Source organism: Ptychodera flava, assembly GCF_041260155.1.
Source record: "Ptychodera flava strain L36383 chromosome 23 unlocalized genomic scaffold, AS_Pfla_20210202 Scaffold_23__1_contigs__length_28996876_pilon, whole genome shotgun sequence".
In the NCBI taxonomy this organism is placed as follows: Eukaryota; Metazoa; Hemichordata; class Enteropneusta; family Ptychoderidae; genus Ptychodera; species Ptychodera flava.
This window is the reverse complement of record NW_027248277.1, coordinates 16,429,424-16,449,393: the sequence shown is the minus strand read 5'-3', so window position 1 is coordinate 16,449,393 and position 19,970 is coordinate 16,429,424. Positions and strand designations below refer to the sequence as shown.

Sequence of the window (19,970 nt, the reverse complement as noted above, 5' to 3'; positions counted from 1 at the left end):
AATGGCCGCCATCCCTGTGTTAACTCTATGAGGAAAGTAACATTTTCAATATTCGAAAAGCTAAGACGCTGAGTATTCCAAGAGCTTGAAAATGAGTCCCCACAATAAGCGGTAGATCAGAAAAGTATTGCAAACATTTTAGAGTCCGGATATCTGTCCCAGAGGCGTATTCTATCTTTAAGCTCTATTGTTTGTAATGCTTGATATATTTTCGGTATGTAAAATAGTTTCTTGTTCTACTTCATAAAAGTATGTCGAAATGCCAAGACTTTTAATTTTAATCACAGTCTAGTGTGTTTGAACTTTCCAATGTTATCGTGATAACATATTTTGGACAAGAATTAATTTGATTATGTTAAATCATATACTTATGTTACCTTATTAATTTTAATTTATTCATAAGTTGCATTGCTTATTGTACACAATATGTCGATGACAATACTTTGTTTTTGGTCTTTTCACACAGAAAGGAAGTGTACCCCACTAAATTCATGGGCGCCGCCATGATTTTTAGCCCTTGGAAAGAAACAAATACGAAACGTGCACTTATTATATTTTTACACGCCATTTATAAAATATATCACAGTGACTGCTATTAGCTAGTAAATATTATTCTCCATCTCGTCATTTATACAAGATATCGTCTTTAAAGATAGGGAAAGAGAGAAAAGTGTCTTGCGTATGAACGAGGACAAAGGCTAAGAATGCTTGGAATTGGTATTAGAGCGCTCTCTGTGTCAAAACCTGTCAGTTTTTCGTCGGGACGCTAGTTTTCAGCCTGCAATTGGAAGTTGGGCAGTACATTTGCTATTGCAACGATAAAAATGGCACAATTCGTCCCTCATTAAACAAAGTGGGTCGTTACCATTGTAAAAATTGCCGATTTATGTCCAACTTTGTGGCAAATGACACAGAAAATCTATACCTGCTTGATAGCATGTGTGAACTGTTTTCATCAGAGGTTGAACTGGGCCTGGGTGTGTGAATTAATTATTTACGCAATTCGTAGAGGTCTTACAAATTTTTATAGGAAGTATCAATTAATTCTCCTTTTTCTTTCTTATCACTAATCGTGAATCAATACTATTATTGACCATGTAAGCGTCGACTGTGCATCGTCAGACGGAAATAAAATTTCTAATCTTAACCTCTGGCGCGACTCCAAGGGCTTAGCCCTACATAATATAATTTTTTTACAATGTTTTGACCATTAATATTCAATATTAGACAGCATAATAAATCCGGACCGCATGGCATTGCTGAAAACTTATGGTGTCGTTTCAGATGTTTACCATGAAAGGGAAAGGGTCGCTTGGATTCGAACTGCGCTCAAAAGTCGTATGGCACCCATACGATCGATGCTATATCCAAGGTACGTTCGGCGTTTGACGAAAGATGTAACCGTAGAATTCAATAGTTTTAGCTATCCTGACGTGTTTCAACCAGATATCATGCAAGAAATACATTATTTGTAAACAAGAAAATCGCACAGGCGCAGTTCCGACCATCTCTTCCCTTTGATTGACCTGCAGTTCTCAGTTCCGAAGATTGCCGGTTCATCACTGTACACTGATGGCTAGGATTACGGATGCGTTGGAACATGTTTGGCGTAGTTTTTACAGTGTAGGACAATAACCGCAAAATGATGCAAAAACTATTTAACAAGCCAGAAGATGAATGGAGTAATTTTCTTCCTTCAACTCGATTTAAAAAGTGAAATTTAAGTAAAAAACACGACGCTTCCTGGGATGAACTTGCTTGCATGGGCGCGGCTTACATCTTCTGCCCCAGCAGTTATCCTTGTCCAGAAATGTAACTGGCCAGCTGCAGGAGAGTTGCCATGGCAACGATCAGTCCAGCCGCCGAAAGAGCGTTTCCACCATCACAACCTGTAGCTGCAATGATTAGAACAAACGAAATGCGAAAAAAATTGGTAAAAATTAGCAGTAAGGATATATGAAAAACAAGACATATGTGGGATTCCGGTAACCCGACCTACCCTAGGAAACCCCGCCAACTCCAGATATTATATTCGAATTTTCCATAACAAACTGAGTAATCTCTAAATTTTATCTTGTTTTTTTATTGGTCTCAGCCAACAAAAAAATCATCCGACTTGCCAACCTTTATTTTCTGAGGCATCTTACCGGAAACACACATAAGGATTGGCATTGTTTTCGGATTTGAGAAAAAAGACTTGTCCCAAGAGCAGAAAAATTCAGCAAATTCTCCCGGGTCGGTAGCGATGTCATTGTGTAATATTGTAATGACTGCGAAGCTTTGTGAGCCAGTAACCACTGCATACGCTCAAGTACCATACGGAGTGAAAGCTTAAAGCCACAGGTAAACGCTAAAGACCACTGCACTAATCTGGTAAAATAATACAGAAAATGTAACCATATGCCACAATATGGTCTTTGTTACCGAGGCTTGCACTTGGAATCGGCAGGATTGGAGCTCCTCGAAGTGCAGTCTGGGTAATGAAACTTGTCACAACAGTGCTTGTCTGCAACCATCAAAGGGAAGGACCAGAAGTTCTCGTGGAGGGGGGGGGGGGTCGAGATTAGTAAACCAAATCTAGAGTGATTATAGTGAAATGAAACTTGTACACCACACTCTTGTTACTTGAAAGGCACACTGAAGATGGGTGCCCGATTTTGTCTGCTGACGTAGCATTTTACAACATCAAGGAATAGAGATATTTGATACCACATGGAAAATCACTCAAAAGTCGATCAACGCTCAAGTGTATCCCCATTTTATCAACATCCTTTCAGGACATACTGATTTCTACCCAGGTGAGGTACCATGCTATCTAGCTCATCATCGTATTTTGTTTCACATAAAATTTCACATTCTAATACAGAAATGCTAGAATGGCGCACAATTGGATGTTAACGCCCAGGGCGTAACATAAAAGTGTTTCCGTTAACAGACCCTTTGGAAGTAAAAGCATGTTGGTCGGGATATATATATATATATATATATATATATATATATATATATATATATATATATATATATATATATATATATATATATATAATGAGTGTGATCTATATAAGCTCAGCAAAATTCGGTAAATCATCGTGAGTTTTGAAGTTTTGAAAATGCAAAAAAAATGCAAGGGTTTCGTTGCATTCTTCAATTATAACAGTAATCACAAACGATGAGAGGTTCATTTTCAGTAATAACATGTCAACAAGTTTTCGTTAACCTATAGGGATGAGTTATTGTCTTGAAGAAAATCGATATTTTTCACAATCCTGGCACGTTGATAAACGGTGAAAGAACTCTGCATAGTTATGTTTCCTTGTGTTTTGTATCAAAACTCCTTATATTAGCACGGACATTGAACTTTAATCACAGTAGACAATCACTTAATTTCTCTTGGGTTGGGACGGAAAGCAATGCTCCACCAAGCGGTGACTGCATAGAGGTAATTATTGCTTCCGCGCCTCTTTTGCCCTATCTTGTTATATGCCAATCCTTGGTGACCGTGTAGTTGTGGAAGCGCAACTATAACATATCGTCTGTGCGAGTATTCTGAAAATTGTACATCTACTCCGTCGAGCGGTTATTTCGAAATAGTTCAATTTATGTCCTCAGGTTATTAAAGGCTTATCGATAATGTCATATTGTCCATAACTGAAAGGCAAGTTTCTGTACAGAGGAATGAGAAACCGTCTCTATCGTATAACCAGATATGAAATGAAAATGCTCACGTGCTTTATTATATATTGCAGTGATGTGTAAATTTGAACCTTTGCCACATGTTTTGCAACTGCATTGCAATATTCACCACAGAATAATTCTAAAGGTCATTAAGTATACAATATGTAAATAGCTGAAATAAAAATGCTTAATTTCTTTAACTGTGTCATTATATTTCCATTTTACATAGCAAGTGTAATGCCTTTGGTCAGGTCCTTAAAGCTATATATGCAAAACTGTGAAAGCTCATCAGATATGCATACTATAAATTAGCTGACATAAAAATGTGAAATGACTTCAATATTGTTTTAACCTGGTATATTTGAATAATTAATGAACTTTATAATTAATCTGTGGTGCATCTTGTTCATTATGTTGATCATAACACTTTCTATGGAGTTGCAAACATGTGGCAAAAAGTTCAAATTTCACATAATTGCAACATTTCATGAAACACGTGAGCATTTTCATTTCATATCTGGTTATGCTACCAACTAGAGATGAATAAACTTACCCAGATTCACGGTACTGTTGCCTGCAAAACAAACAAAATACTGACATTAATTAACAAAGATCGAAATGTTACAATGCGCAAAACTTTCAAATTTAAAAAGTCGTATGTATGTATGTATGTATGTATGTATGTATGTATGTATGTATGTATGTATGTATGTATGTATGTATGTATGTATGTATGTATGTATGTAAATAGGTTTTTTATTTTTTATTTTTTTTGTTGAAAAAACAATCATAAAGAAAACAGAAAAGACCTGAGGAAAAAGAAAGACAACACAGAAAGAAGAAAAGCTAACCATCAAAAAAGTTCACAAAATCTCCCCACTTTTCAACATGTATCCTTTGCCTATCTTTTGACATTGCTACATACTTTTCTGTTTTGTAAACAGAATTCACGTACAATTTAAACTGAAGAACATTTGGCAGTGAATTAGCATTTTTACATCTAAAAATATAAAAGCGTCCCATAAGGAAGATGAGATTTATAAGTAAACTAGAACTCGAACACGAGTCGCCAAGTATACAGTAGATTGCATTAAGCGTTATGGTATTTAGTGTAACCATTTGAAACCACTCCTTTACTGAAATCCAAAAACGATTTACATAAATACAATCCCAAAATAAATGATAATAATCCTCTTCAACCTCATTGCAAAAATTACATATCGGTGAATTAATTAGTTGCCATTTATAAGTAATCGATTTGAGGGAAGAATCTTCATTATCAACTTATATTGAAAATTCCATAGCTTAATATCACTAGTTAATTGGAATGGAAGCACTAACAACTTTTTCAGAAATATTATCTCATCAAATAAATCGTACCAGTAACAAACTATGTGTGGAGGAAGGTCCTCAGGTGTTCTATATTTACAAAGAAAGTGTAAATCTCTCTGTTAATTTTTAAACCAGACAAACATTTAGGATTGCGAAAATTAGGCCTACAGACCTGTAATTTTGATGAATGTGAACTCTGTAAAATATTCTTCCAATCTGTTGGTATTGCAGACAATAATTGATTGTACTGAAAGCGAGTACAGATATTACCATACATTGTGATGACATTTTCATAACTAAAAAACTTACAATTATCGTCAAGAAGATCGTTAATAAAAATTATACTATTCTCAAAAAGCGTTTCCTCATTATTGGCTTGTCTGTAATACGTATTTTAGAATTATAACAGATCAGTTGTTGGCAAACATCTACCTTGTCAACAACAGTGGTGAAGTTATACTGCAGCCACGCTGAAAAAATTTCTCGTAAGAAAACAGAACTAATGGGCTTTAAGAGATCAAAATCAGTCTTGTCTAAATTAACATAATAAAAAGGAGGACCACCAAAACTGGAAAGCAAATATTTATACCACTTACTGCAAAATAAACTATCATTACACAAGAGTCTAATAAACCAGGCAGTCTTAAGCGTGAGGTTAAAACACTCAAATTTGTTAACTTAAGACCCCCATTTTCATAGGAGTTTGTATAGTACATCTCTTAATCTTGTCTCGTTTACCTCCCCACAAAAAATTAAAAATTAAAGTATTGTACTTCTTGAAGAAGTCGCTATTGGGTGAAGGGAGAGACATAAACAAATAGGTAAACTGTGAATTAACCAAAGATTTAATAACTGTTACTTTCCCGTAAAGAGTGAGCCCCCTACCCTGCCATGGCTGCAGTAACTTCCTCGCCTTTTCAAAACGTGGATAAAAATTAGCATCAACAAGATATGATAAATCTCTTGGAATCTGGATACCAAGAACATTAACATCGCCATCCGTCCAAATTAGGGGACATTTGGTATTGATATGAAAATCTGTGTTTTAAGTGACCCAATACGTAGCACCTTGCATTTATCATAATTAGGTTGTAACCCTGATATTATGGAAAACACATTCAAGATATCAAGTAATGCATAAAAAGAACCAGGGTCTGGTTCAGTTGGGAAGTTAGTATCGTCGGCGTATTGTGAAATCTTATTTTCGAAGGGACCTGTTTTAAGACCTTTTAGTTCTTTACAACTTCTTACTCGAATCGCTAGAATCTCTACAGCAATTACAAATAAGTAAGGTGACAGCGGACAACCTTGTCGAACGCCCCGAGAGAGACTAAAATTATCAGAAATATGACCATAATTAATAATACGACTAGAAATGTTGTTATACATAACTTTCACCCATGACATAAATGAAGGACCAAAATTGAAAAAATCCAAGCACTTAAAAATAAAATCCCATCTCACTTTATCGAAGGCCTTTTCAAAATCGGCAATAAAGACCAATCCAGGCTCATTATTCTTCTCATACAATTCTATAATTTCAAGAATCCTCCTAATATTATCTGCTATAAATCTACCATGAATAAAACCTGTTTGGTCCTCATTTATAATATTTGTGATAACCCGTTTTACTCGCAATGAAAGACACTTGGCCAAAATGCGAGTATCACAACAAAGCAAAGTTAAAGGTCGCCAATTTTTAAGAAACACTGGATCCTTATCATTACCTTGTGCATCCTGTTTCAAAAGAAGTGATAATAGCCCTTCTCTTTGTGAGGATGATAAAAACCCAAGATTATATGAATAATTAAAACATTGAAGCATGGGTGTACATAATTCTTTGAAAAAGTTTTATAAACTTCAACCGGAATACCGTCCAAGCCAGGAGATTTTCCAGTTGGGAAGGATCTGATAGCTTGCCACAACTCATTGATCGTAATTAAACCTTCACAGGTTTCCCGTTCAGATCTACCTAGACGACAAGCAAAATTATCAGGAAAGAAAGTATGGCAATTTTCATTGCTAGTAAAATCGGGGGATGATCGAATGAATAAAGTTTCCTGTAAACAAAACTTCTTCACTCAAAATCTGTAATGGGTCTGATAGAATGGTACCGTCGGACTGTACTAAAGTCATGACATTTTTCCTCGAATAATTCCTGTGAACAAGATTAAGAAAATATTTCGTCGGACGTTCGCCATCAGCCATCCACCTAGCTTTAGCACGAATAATGAGACCACCTGTTCTCTCTGCATACAGAGACTCAAGTTCTTCCTGTTTCAATGACAAACGGAGAGAAAGGTCACCTTGACAATGACTAGACCCAGAATCAATGATGGCATGTAATTCATTAATTTCTCTAATAAGACAATTCTCCTTTTCTGTTCTTTTGCGTTGCTTAAATGAACTAAACTTAATACAGTGACCTCTAAAAGCACATTTAAAGGCATCCCAAACACTGTGAGGGTTTGCAGAGCCATTATTAGCAACAAAGAAATTGGAAATAAAACGTTGTGAATGGATAATGAAATTTTGGTCTTTGAGGAGAGAATTATTGAAATGCCAATACCCCTTTCCACGTGTGAAAACATTAGTTTCCAAACCAATACCAATAAGGTGATGATCTGAGCGATATCTTTCGCCGATGGTAACACCTGTTATTTTTGAGACAAAAGAAAATGGCACTAAAAAATAATCAATCCTACTGGCCGAATTGCCTCTCCTCCACGTGTATCGCCTTACAGAAGGGTTACGTAATCGCCAGATGTCATGCAAGTCCCACGAATGCATTAAATGTTTAATGCTCTCGAATGCATTCCGATGATAAACATTCTTTCCACTACCTACTCTGTCAACCAAATCATCTTGAACGGTGTTAAAGTCCCCGCAAATGATGATATCAGACACATCACCACAGAAATCGACAATTTGTGAATGGATATTCTCAAAGAAAAGGGGATTATCATCATTTGGGGCATATAAACAAACAAGAATGAACCGATGAGTATCAACAGTAATATCCATCATAATCCACCTACCCTCAGAATCTACACTTGGCTACTGTATACGAAAAATTATTTTTCAAAAGAATTGCAATCCCTCTCCGATTACTAGTACCATGACTGAAAAAAAATATCCGCACCCCATTCAGCTTTCCAGTAACTTTCATTACATACAGTGGAGTGAGTTCTTGCAAACAATAAATGTTGTAAGATTTATCTCGCAACCAAGTAAAGATCTCTCTTCTTTTAACTGAATTTGCTAATCCATTGCAATTATATGAAGCAATTTCAACTTTGGAAGTAACAGCCATATATGTAAGTAGTGGGAAATAATAACTGAAATAAATAACTTACAAAATACACCAAATGTATACAATAGCTGAAAATGGGGATTGCCATGACATAAAAAAGAAAGGAAGAAAGCAAACAAAAGGGAAACATCAACACACAAGGACAAAAAAAAAACAAAAAAGGAACTATGAAAACAAAGCACAAGAAAAAACAACAAACAACAAAACCGAAACACGACCTAACTTCAGACGAGGCGCCAACAGATGGAGCACAACGGGGAAAAGCAAGCGTCTCCAACCTCGCGACTAACAATATGAGAGAGACAAGGGAAAACCCCCGAAAAACAACTGTGACAAATTTTAAATTCAGTGTATATCTGGACAAGTTATTCACATATAAAAAAATTAAACCACTGCATCTAAGCGTTTGCTCTCTTTACCGTCAATAATTAACAAAGCACAACAGTCTCGTGGTGGTACTCGTAACTTGACACGGTGGCCATCTTTCTTGGCCGTGTAATACGCAGGCAACAGTTTATTGCGTGCATTCTGTAAGGCAGGTGGTAAATGTTCATGAACGACAAAGTTGGTGTCCTTCAATAAATGTCCACGACTAAGCACATCATTCCTATCGCTGAGACTGACAAACCTTGTAATAACTGGAGGAGACGGGCGATTTTCAGAAGGCGTACCAAGACGATGAACGGAACTCAATTGTACGGTTTCAGCCGTCGGGAGTTTTAACGAGTTCTTCAAAAAGGTCCGAGTTTTGCGTTCTAAATCTTCATCTTTCTCATAGTGGATACCACGTATAATTATATCATATTTCGACTATATCTATCTAATAACAGCTGAGCAGTTATCCGCTCACGACGCTCATTAGCTAGCATCTTACGCAGGGAATCAATCTCCGATGACTGGCACTCTTGACAGCGTTCCACGTCAGCGACCCTTTCCTTCAAGTCTGTAACATTTTCCACCGTTGAGTTCAATTTAGCGACGACCGAGGAGATTTCTAGAGTTAACTCTTCTTTCACTTGGTCTATTTTGAGTGACAAAGTTTCATTTTGCTTAGTAAGTATCGTTGCCAAAGCCTTCAGTTCTGGTGACGACAGTTGCGGGAAAATATCTTGATCATCATGTTGCGTAACACTCTCATTGCCAATACTCACGGTAGCAGCATTAGACGCCATGTCAAGACCACACGTGGAACTTGTCGAAGACTTCTGCCGTTGTCTTTTTTTACTCTTACGTACCATATGGCTAAAAAAAGTAGTTCACATGAACCACAATGATGTAATGTCAATAATTATTGCAGCCAAGGTGAATAAACTCTCAATTTTTGAAGAAACAGAAAAAAGCTTGCGGAGGTTGGAGAGCACACGTCTGTTCAGGCCGCCATGATATGCAAATCTCTAGGTATGTATGTATGTATGTATGTATGTATGTATGTATGTACGTACGTACGTACATAAGTTTGTATGTATGAATTTCATTTCATATCTGCTTATGCCACCAACTAAAGCCAAATAAACTTACCCAGAGTTACGGTACTGTTGCCTGCAAAACAAACAAAATACTGACATTACTAACAAAGTTCGGGAAGTTGTATATGTAGTCCAATGTATACATTGGGCTCTGAGCTCAAAAGAGTTGGATTTTCATATTGCATTCAGTGAGACAACATAATTTGTCTTTGGGCAACGATGAGTTTAGTGAAAAAGTACTTACAATCAATCATATCTGTGGCGTCAAAACAGCTTACGATGCTTGCAGGTGTAAAACATATGTATTTGTAATGATGACAATTTCCCAGATCAGGCCTCATAGCCACCGTCCAGCCAGTTATGTTAACCCCTTCAGGTGGTATCGGAATATCCTCGGGCGATTGTCCCATTGATAAAGCGTAAGCGGAGCCAATGTGACCATCATTGGTTTTAATATCTGTATCATAATTACTAAAGAAAAAGGTGAATTGAGAAACTATGTCGCTGTCAAACTCGTCGCCACCACTTTGTATGTACAAGTTGACCGAGAAGGTAAAATCGGTATAGTAGTAAGGACTAAACGTAAGAGATTCAGGACCGGTAATGACGAACGAATCTTCTTTAACCATCAGAAGAGAATCTGCGAATAAACAGGGAAAGATAAAGAAGTTAGCTAGAATTCAAAATTTTACTCTCTCTCTCTCTCTCTCTTATGTCACACACTTTATATGTTTTAGTTTGGCAAAGAACATTTTACAATTGTGTAATTATGACAAGAAAAACTGCCTGGAGAGTATATAAATAAATAAATAAATAAATAAATAAATAAATAGATAAATACATTAAGAAATGAATAATTAAATAAAGAAATCAAAAAATAAATAAGAAATAAATCAATCAATCTATAAATGAATGAATATATTTCCATTCATTTAAGTGATGAAGGGCGTTCATAACGTAAGACTAAAGTAGATCCTATGATATATGGATGAGAAGGAAGAACCAGCCGAAATAAGAACACTAGAGAGCGAAACGTTATTGTGGTATCCGCATTTCTCGAAATTGGTCAGAACAAACTTAGGAAAGTCTTTCCTCGATCTCATACATAAGCATTTTGAAGACGACAAACTGAATAAGATTCCAATAAGAATGTCAACGTCGGTTACTTCTGTACGGAAAACATGTACAGTTAGTGTAACATGCAGGCAAAGGGCCACTTGCAGGATGAGGTATCCATTACAGACTGCTCAGGGGAGCAAGGGGGTTAAAGTAAAGTGCCATCCTCCGACAATGAGTACGTTACTGTGGACCTAATGGGTCTCTAACCAACCATCGTCTGACGGTGAGACCGATACCCTATCCACTGCCCCACAGTGCCCCCCCTCGGTATCCTTGTACCTCCTCGTGCCTCTGTCGATTTCATCAATCACGGTACCATCATCATTATCGTCAGAGTATATCTCTAGCCCTGATGCTTCATTGTCTTTGCTTTAGGGAGCCGTCATTTTTACGGTCAGTGGTTCGGGGTTGGGGGAGGGGTCGGAGGAATTTTATTGGAAACTCCCTAGCCAACCATGATAAATTTGAGTAATCACCCTCAGTCTCTAACACAGAAATTTTGACCACCCCCAACTTAGAAAAGCTAAACATCAATAAATGTATTTGTACAATTTACAACAATACAGCAATAATAAAGACTATTCAAATCCTGGTTTACACTGCTAGATTACCATCAGTTGTCTCACGACGGATAAAAAGGTGCAACCAACAAAATGAAATTCCAAGTCACAACAAGATGTAAATATGAAACATCCGGCTATAACCAGTATCCATTGTTCAATTTGGATGGGTATCATGGCAGGCATTTTTACTGGGATATCTTACAGGGAAGAATTTTTAAAGTACAGGGGAGAACACGCAAGGGGCTGAGGGGGAGAATGCCCGAAAGGGGATGTCCCCTTTCTTGCGTGGAAAATTTGGGAAATTTATGTGTGCGATAGTTCAGTATGGTGCAAGGTGAGAAGTGTTTTCAATTTGTTTTAAGCAAAGTAAAACTGTTATGAAACAACGTAAAACTGTTAGAAAATGACATCGGACATCCAAGGGGGAAAAGCTTGAAAGGGGTCCTCTCGCATTGAAAATTTTGAGAAATTAATGTGTGCAATCTGAGAGGTGATTCACTTTGTTTTGCATTAGGTAAAATAAAAAAATGACATTGAAAACTGATATTTTTATCACAATTTTTCGCATGATCAGTGTTTTGGTCACAATATTCAACAATCTAACAATGACAATACATTTTGTACCTGGTAAGAAAACCCTGTTTAGTTTTGCATGAGATTGAAGATTAAAAATCTGCAGGAATGGCAAATCTGCGATTTTATTGTGTCATTTGTCATATCAATAGACCAACAGTCAGATTCAGAATTTTTATTTTATTCATTCATTATTTGTTTGCAACTTTGTATTTTCAAAACAACCTCAGCAGCCGTGTAATTTGAAAAGCCTCTAAAGGATACGGTTAAATGTTAAAATAATTATTGAACTTAAGTCAATTAAAATATACATTCTGTTATAATAAAGGATGAATTCACAACAGTTCAGTTTTGTCCTAGACCCTGTACACTAATAACAGTATCTGCTGAGAGCATTACTCCATGATATCCTCTTTATATTTTAACATTTATAAGAATGCATTTTATGCATTTCATTCATATATGGTATCATACTTTGTTCCTGCAATATTGCGTTTATCAAGAGATCGCCAAAACTTGTGTCAAAGGGGAAAGGGAAAATTAAAAAGAAATAGAAAACAAAAATTAAAGTACATGTAGAGATCAGATTAACATTTGGTTGAAAGATACAAGAATTTCTATTGCCCAGATATTTTTGGAATATGACAAATTATTTCTTGCAATAAAAGATGGATTCGTTATCGAGGCAGTCTAATGTTTTGTGTACTATGTGGAATGAGCTTCGTTAAAGTTTACATATTCTCCCAAATAATCAATGCCCTATAGAATAGCGAGTAGATTTTCCTCATGCTAGATTAGGCAAGTATACTATTCTTTTTTAGTCAAGAAATACTCAGAAATTACTCATTTTGTATTGAAAGTTAATATAATTAGTATACATACATATCGAAATGTAGCATATTTTTTGTAAATTGAACCATTTTATAATCCATTGTATTTCATTCTTTTCTGCCATTTGTATATCATTTGATTTAAACTGCACTAAATGCTTCTGTACATTTTCAACAAAATTGAGTAGCCCTCCCTTGTTAAGCTTCCTCTCAACATTTTTAGCACACCCCTTGTAGCTTTCAATTTTTGAGCGCACTCCACCTCAGATTCCTTCCACCACACGTCGTAAATCCGTGCCTCTGTTATCTGCATTCCTGTTCTTTCACAAACGCACAACATAAAATTGCCGGAGTATTCTCTCTGCTACTCTCTCAGGTCGGTAGATTCTTACTATAATTACTGAACCTGTTATGAATTATTGCTGTATGTGGTTTACTTTCAGCTGTCATTGCTACCTCCTGCGAGTAACCGCATGCGACGAGGTCTGGCTATAACCAACTGCTCAGGAATGCGATGACGTCAAAAGTGGGCTGTTTTTCCTAAGCTAATATGTATAAATTTGTAGTCTTGATCCCTGACATCACAGACAAATAGAGAAACAAACTAGAAACGCGGCATGCCTTTTGTTCCATGGTCGTCTCGGTAGACTATGGCCTTTTCATATTAAAATGAGCTTTAAAGGTGTTAAACTTTTTGGAGACTGTTTGTGGTTGATAATTGCACGAGATTATGCGAAAAATACGACGCAATGGCATCGCACTGCCAGTCGCGTCGCAACCATAGTTTCTTTGTGAGATCTCATGGCAGAAACACTGCTTCACGCTAATCAAAACATAACACGCCAGCATTTCATAAACATGTCCTTCCTTGACGAACGTGTAAAAGGCGGTATGACTGACCGTAAACTATTGAGTAAAACCAGACCGATAAAAGACTTTCAAATTTTGTTCAAACACACTCATTATATATTCATAAAATATGAGAGGAATTTTTAAAATGGTAAAACTCACTTTCCTGAAGCTCAAAACACTCCGTTTTTGCCAGCACGCCAATTCCGCTCAGCACCACACGACAACAACAACACAACTTTGCCGAACATACTTTCGCTTAACAATTGAGGAAAATCCGAAAATTACCGAAGGATGTATGGTCAGCACTCTTCGGAAAAGCGAGGCGAGAGCCAGCTGAGGCAACGTAACCGCTTCACGCCTTGAATAATACCCGTTGCTAGTCTGTTTCTCTTTGTCTGTGCTGACATATATCTGCAACTGGCTGCGCTAGTTGCTGATGAAAACAGGGTCAGGTATGCGCTTTTGTAAGCATGGCTGTCATTGGTCAAAAGTACGAGTGCAGTGATTGCGTTGTATTTCCAATTTGGGGGTACCTTCGAATTTAGATTTCTCTATGTTCGTGGAGTCATTTTACTTCCATAATTTCCCGAAGCAAGCATCCTATGTCGACAAAATCATTGACTTTTGAGGCATTGCCGTATACGCCTAAGGTCACCAGGGTCACAAGGTCACGTCTGAGAAAAAAATAGACGATAATCGGCATTTCACCACTAAATACAATCATAGAAATACAAAATCAGAGACTTTAAAGTGAAGCCGTGCAAACAACTAAAACGTTCGATGTTTCATCATCGAATTTCCAAGCTTGCCACTGTACAGATGCGCTCATTACATTATCTGATCATGTGACTGTGCTCATTAATATGATCAAAATTCTGACTGCAACATAAATGCATTAGCCCATACCTAACCCTATTTTCGTTAGCAGCGCAGCCAGCGGTTGAAATCGGTCAGGGAACCAAATTATAGAAATTTGGACCTCCGTGCACTGACGACTACAACGCATTTTAACTGTATGTACCCATTTGGTCTCGCCTACAAGCATAACTGTCCTTCAACCAGGTCATCCTGGGTCATCAAGCTTACAAGATTACACCATAACCATACTGACGGGAAAACTAGTATTAAAGGAGTATTTGTCGGTCGGTAATTTAATCATTTGACGATGGAGAGTTTTTCAAGTGTCCCACTCATGTGAACAAATGTTTTGCACATCAAAGCCAAAGTTACGTGCAGCGTTGCTCGGGTAGTCGATCGAAAGCCCATGATCGAAGTGTAAGGCGAAGACCGAACCTCAATAGTAGTGTAAAGAAGAGAACACAGGGGAGAGTCATGTTTGTTGCACATGAAAATTGGGGAGAGGAACTTTTTTCTTGCAAGCACTTTTGAAGGGCTACTATTTTATGCGCAGCATCATTTTGAAAAAAAACACCGGCCGTCCACCCATAGGTTGTCCAGTCCTTCATTGTACTAACCTAGGCCCCTACATGTAGAATTCTTAAACACACATACCACAGGTCATCACTTAATGCATATAGAAGGCGCCGTTGAAATGCTAATGTTGATTTATCAGTGTAGATGCATCGATAAAAGTAAATTGGAGTGAAAATGTATTTTCTGGTGTAAACTGCAGAACGTGAATCGTGAAATTTGGCATGTGTCAAGTGGCCTGTGGCACTTGAATTTGGCTTAAGCGTACCCGTCAAGGTGCTCTATATTCAAGATGGCGTTCAATAATATCAAATTTCTACTATATTGTAAGTGACGACGTTTGTTATTGATATCGTATCAAGCATAGTTTAATTTCTCAATTTTTCAGTTTCTTTATTTCTTAGTTTCGCTATTTCGCAATTTCGCAATTTTTGTCGATTATAATTAGCCGTCAAAGCGACAGTTATTGCAGTAATGCTATACCCTGTGCAATCCATCATGACTAAGGCACATGGTATGGGCATATAGCCAAGAAAACATACACAGAATCTATGAAACAGTAAATGTCTACTTACTAACTTCAGTCCAGGTGATCAAAATCACAGTTATCAACGAAGTAATCCTCTCGGATGTCTTCATTTTTGAGGGCAAACAAAGATGAATATCACACTAAAATAGATCCAAAAAAACATATTTATTTATTTATTTATCTATTTCGAAATCCTGCGGGATAAAGTCCTATTTACAAGCATCTTAAAAACTTTAACTGAAAAGGAAACACTGGGTAAAACAAAACGCAAACAAACAAAGACAAATATTTATAAAACTAACTGGTGTAGGATACTACGGAAGCGTATTCGTGCCATATTTGTAAGAAAAAAACCAAAAAAATTCTCGTAATGACGAGTTTTGAATTCTCGTAATTACGAGACTTTGATTTTCTCGACATCACTTTTCTTGTGATATATAAGCTCATTGAATACTATTTGCGTGGGCTCCGTGGGGTTTTGTTTCCTATGAGCTTCTATTTGTAGCTGACTTCTCATACGTGATGAAAGAGAACGCAAGAGGGAGAGCCCTGCCAGCCACTGCACCACACCAACAATGCGATATGTCAGAAGTCAATCAACAATTACATACATTTTAAGAAGCGAGGACATTATTGAGCAATTATAATCACACCTGTATGCTAGCTAATGGCTATGGCAAACAATGCATCCATTGTCTGCTTGAAAATAAGAAAGTATACATCTATTTCACCTACCCTATTTGTGCATACCAATTTATATTAACAGACTGCCCATACCTTAACTCTTAAATAATTTGCATAAATTGCCTCGATTATAATTAACACCTTTATTCTAGCTTTTTTATAATAGCTATTGCAAAAAGTATCTTTATTGTAATAAGCACATGTATGCCAGCTTACGGCTTAAGAACAGAATGCATGGTCTGCTGGATTGAAAGAATGAGTGCGCATCCATTTCATCGATCCTATTCTCTGCACATACATCCTCACTAACAGACTACACATACCGGTACCTTGTGTCTTAATTAACAGGATAGGGAAATGGATGCACACTCTTTCTTTCATTCCTTGCATTGTGTTCTATAGCCATGAGCGGCATATGCAGGTGCTAATGACAATAAATTCAATTTATGCAAAGAAATTAATTAAGAAATGCGACAAGTGTAGTTTGTTATAGATGTATATGTATAAGACAGGGTATGTAAAATGGATACATACTCTTCTTTCATTCCAGCAGACGATGCATTGTGTTCTATAGTCATGAGCTAGCATATAGATGCTATAATGGAGATAATTTACGCAAAGAAATTAATAAAGAAATGGGGCAAGTGTATTTGTAACTATGGATGTATATGTGTAACACAGGATAGGTGAAACGGATGCACACTCTCTTTCATTCCAGCAGACAATGCATTGTGTTCTATAGCCATAAGCTAGTATATAGGTGCTAATTATAATAGAAATAATTTATGCAAAGAATTTAATTATGAGTCAAGGTATGTGCAGTCTGTTAGTATGGGTGTATATGCACAGGGCATGCTAGGTAAAGGAATGCACACTTTCTTTCATTCCAGCAGATAAGTGATGCATTGTGTTCTATAGCCATTAGCTACCATACAGGTGCTAATTATAATTGAGATAATTTACGCCAAGAAATTAATGAAAAAATGTGCAAGTATAGTTGGTAGTATGATGTATAAGACAGGGTAGGTGAAATGGATGCACACTCTTTCTTTCATATTCCAGCGGACAATACATTGTGTTCTATAACCATAAGCTCATTATAATAAAGATAATTAATGCAAAGAAATCAATAGGAGGTAAGGCATGTGTAGTCTGTCAGTATGGATGTATATGCAGAGGACAGAGTAGGTGAAATGGATGTACAATATTAATTGCGATCTAGCAGACAGCATCTTGTTCTCTGAAGGTATTGCTATTGTACACTTATAAGTGTTGTTTACATGATTTATGTAAAGGAATTTATTAGTAATTGATGTGTTTGTATTAATACATGTACAAACTACCTTTTTCCTCAGATTGCTGTGCACGTGCCTTGAAATATAGAAGGAAAGGGGCGTGCAAGTTTAAACTGCTAGCTGTCACACCATGGCTTCTAGCTTCACCTGAAATGGCGGAAACGACAGTCGACAGTCTAGATTAAAACACGTTCTTGAAAATATTAGAAATGTCCTTACCGATCGAATCACAGAATCCGATAATTTATCCTTGAGCTAGAGTAGACCTGTGTGTTACATATCCCCACCGAACCGTTATTATCGACAGTTTTAAGCATCAAATCCCAAGACTTGATTGGCTAGACCCTTCAAGAGACCGCAATCTCCCTCTAACTGTTCACGTAGGATGGGTCTATGTTTGACGAGCTCGTTGCACAGTTTTTATAATTCAATGATAAACAAACCACCAACCTCGTTTCCATAGTAACAGAAAATGTCCAGCCTACGTCACAAAACGCCAGGACATAATCTCATGGCATGAACGTTCCATTTTTAGGTGGGGGAACTGAAGACAATAAGCCCCTCAGCAAAATTTTTGACTGTGTCTATCACTGAAAGTTCACAAATTATCACTAATCATTATTGCTTTTTATCATTCTGGTTTTGAAGACAAAGAGAGAAAATAAATTAATTTTAAAGGAAAGCAAATGTCATATCAGTGATGAAAGGGGCCCATTGCCATCCTACCTCGACGTAAAAGTCGATGCGTCCTTAACCTAAATTGAACAAGACACTTTCATATGTAATACCTTTCTCAATTATCCACAGCACTATACATACAGTCAGGCAAATGGTTGAACGGTTGATGAATGGTGTTTATAACGAAATCGGCATCTGAATTCTCGATTTGACTCAACTCGGTAAAAATCCAACGAAACACCCCCTCCACAAAACTGAAGAGAACTCATGACATTAAAATGTACCTATCCAATTTTTAGCTAGCAATCGATCACTTATTTTGCTCATCTTGATCTGTAATGGCGGGAGAATACAGTAGATATTTTGCCACGAGCTGCTGATAGAAGGCTGATGAGACCTGAAATGACCGCATTTCACACTGAAGCCGACCAACATCCATTTAACCAGTGCGTATTCGTAGCTAAGAAACGTTCCTATCTTGATCAGATAAGAGTCACGCACTGAATTAATTGAGCCAGCCTTTCATCTTTTTATTTTTTCAGAATCAACTGTTATTTGTAATTTATTGAGCTTTTGGTGTGTTCCCAGGTTTAGTGAAAGGTGCACACACGAGGATGGCAACGGAAATTTATATACGCCTTCCCCTTTTCCAACAGAACATTGGGAAGTGCGATAATCCAGAATAATTATGATATTAAGATTGCTTAACGTGATGAATAATTGCATATCTGGCTTCTTTGAAGGTTAAATTGTTGACAGATTTTGGGAGAATAAACCTTTCGAAACAATAATGTGAATAATACCAGATGGAGTATCACAGTCAACAACGCACTGTTTCCATGGAGAGATGTTGCACACAAGTTAGCGTGAATTTACAAACGATGATTTAAATTGACCTCAACCTACATTGGCTAGGAGATTCATTTGTCATGCAGGCGTGTAATTTTCCAGCGCCATTTGTCGTGCTGCAAACACTATGCATGTATCAGTCTCGGTTACCAAGACTGCACTGCAGGCTCTCGTACGAGCGAAAAAAATTGCAGTTACCCGAACAAGGCAAGTCGGTGCTTCTTGGCGTGAACCAAAACGGAGGCAGACTGAGATGACGTCAGCAAACAGTCATGCGTCCCTGAAAAAATCAGACTTAACATGAAAAAACATGAACATGTATACTCTTTTATAACAGCAAAATCAACTTTTTATCGGAGACCATCTTGGATACATCCACAGTCGCTTGTGAACCGATACACGGCTGCCTCTGTCTGCTATGACCTACTTTTCTAATCCATAGCACACAGCGGCCATTGTGTATCGGTTCACAAGCGATACTCCGTGCATCTACCTTTTAAACGTTCATAAGGGAGTGTTCAGAATTTAATTCCAGGGGAGCCTGGAGGATTTCTATTTTCTGGTGATTTTTTTCCATGGCCCCCCGGTAATTTATGGAGAAAATCCATAGCCCCCCCCCTCATATTTCACAGACAGACAGACAGACAGACAGACAGACAGACAGACAGACACACATATGTATATATATATATATATATAGAGAGAGAGAGAGAGAGAGAGAGAGAGAGAGAGAGAGAGAGAGAGAGAGAGAGATTTGCATGAACTGTAAGTGGCACATTAT

General features: G+C 37.2%; 1 protein-coding gene across 1 annotated transcript; it reads right to left on the bottom strand.

Moving 5' to 3' along the window:
- Nucleotides 1-536: 536 nt before the first annotated feature.
- LOC139123622 (uncharacterized) lies at nucleotides 537-18,084 on the bottom strand. The gene is made up of 6 exons (XM_070689788.1): nucleotides 17,882-18,084; nucleotides 15,730-15,823; nucleotides 10,031-10,426; nucleotides 9,839-9,859; nucleotides 4,229-4,249; nucleotides 537-1,895 (listed from the first exon to the last, which is right to left on the bottom strand). Exons 2-6 carry the CDS (start codon nucleotides 15,791-15,793, stop codon nucleotides 1,795-1,797), a joined length of 603 nt encoding a protein of 200 aa, XP_070545889.1. The 5' UTR covers nucleotides 15,794-15,823; nucleotides 17,882-18,084; the 3' UTR covers nucleotides 537-1,794.
- Nucleotides 18,085-19,970: the final 1,886 nt, after the last annotated feature.

What these genes read in the sequence shown, in the direction of transcription:
- LOC139123622 (XM_070689788.1), bottom strand. Translation starts at nt 15,793, where the DNA reads ATGAAGACATCCGAGAGGATTACTTCGTTGATAACTGTGATTTTGATC. An exon ending in GATCACCTGGACTGAAGTTA is followed by an intron (nt 10,427 to 15,729) that starts GTAAGTAGACAT and finishes GTTTATTCGCAG; the next exon opens with ATTCTCTTCTGATGGTTAAA. An exon ending in CGCCACAGATATGATTGATT is followed by an intron (nt 9,860 to 10,030) that starts GTAAGTACTTTT and finishes TTTGTTTTGCAG; the next exon opens with GCAACAGTACCGTAACTCTG.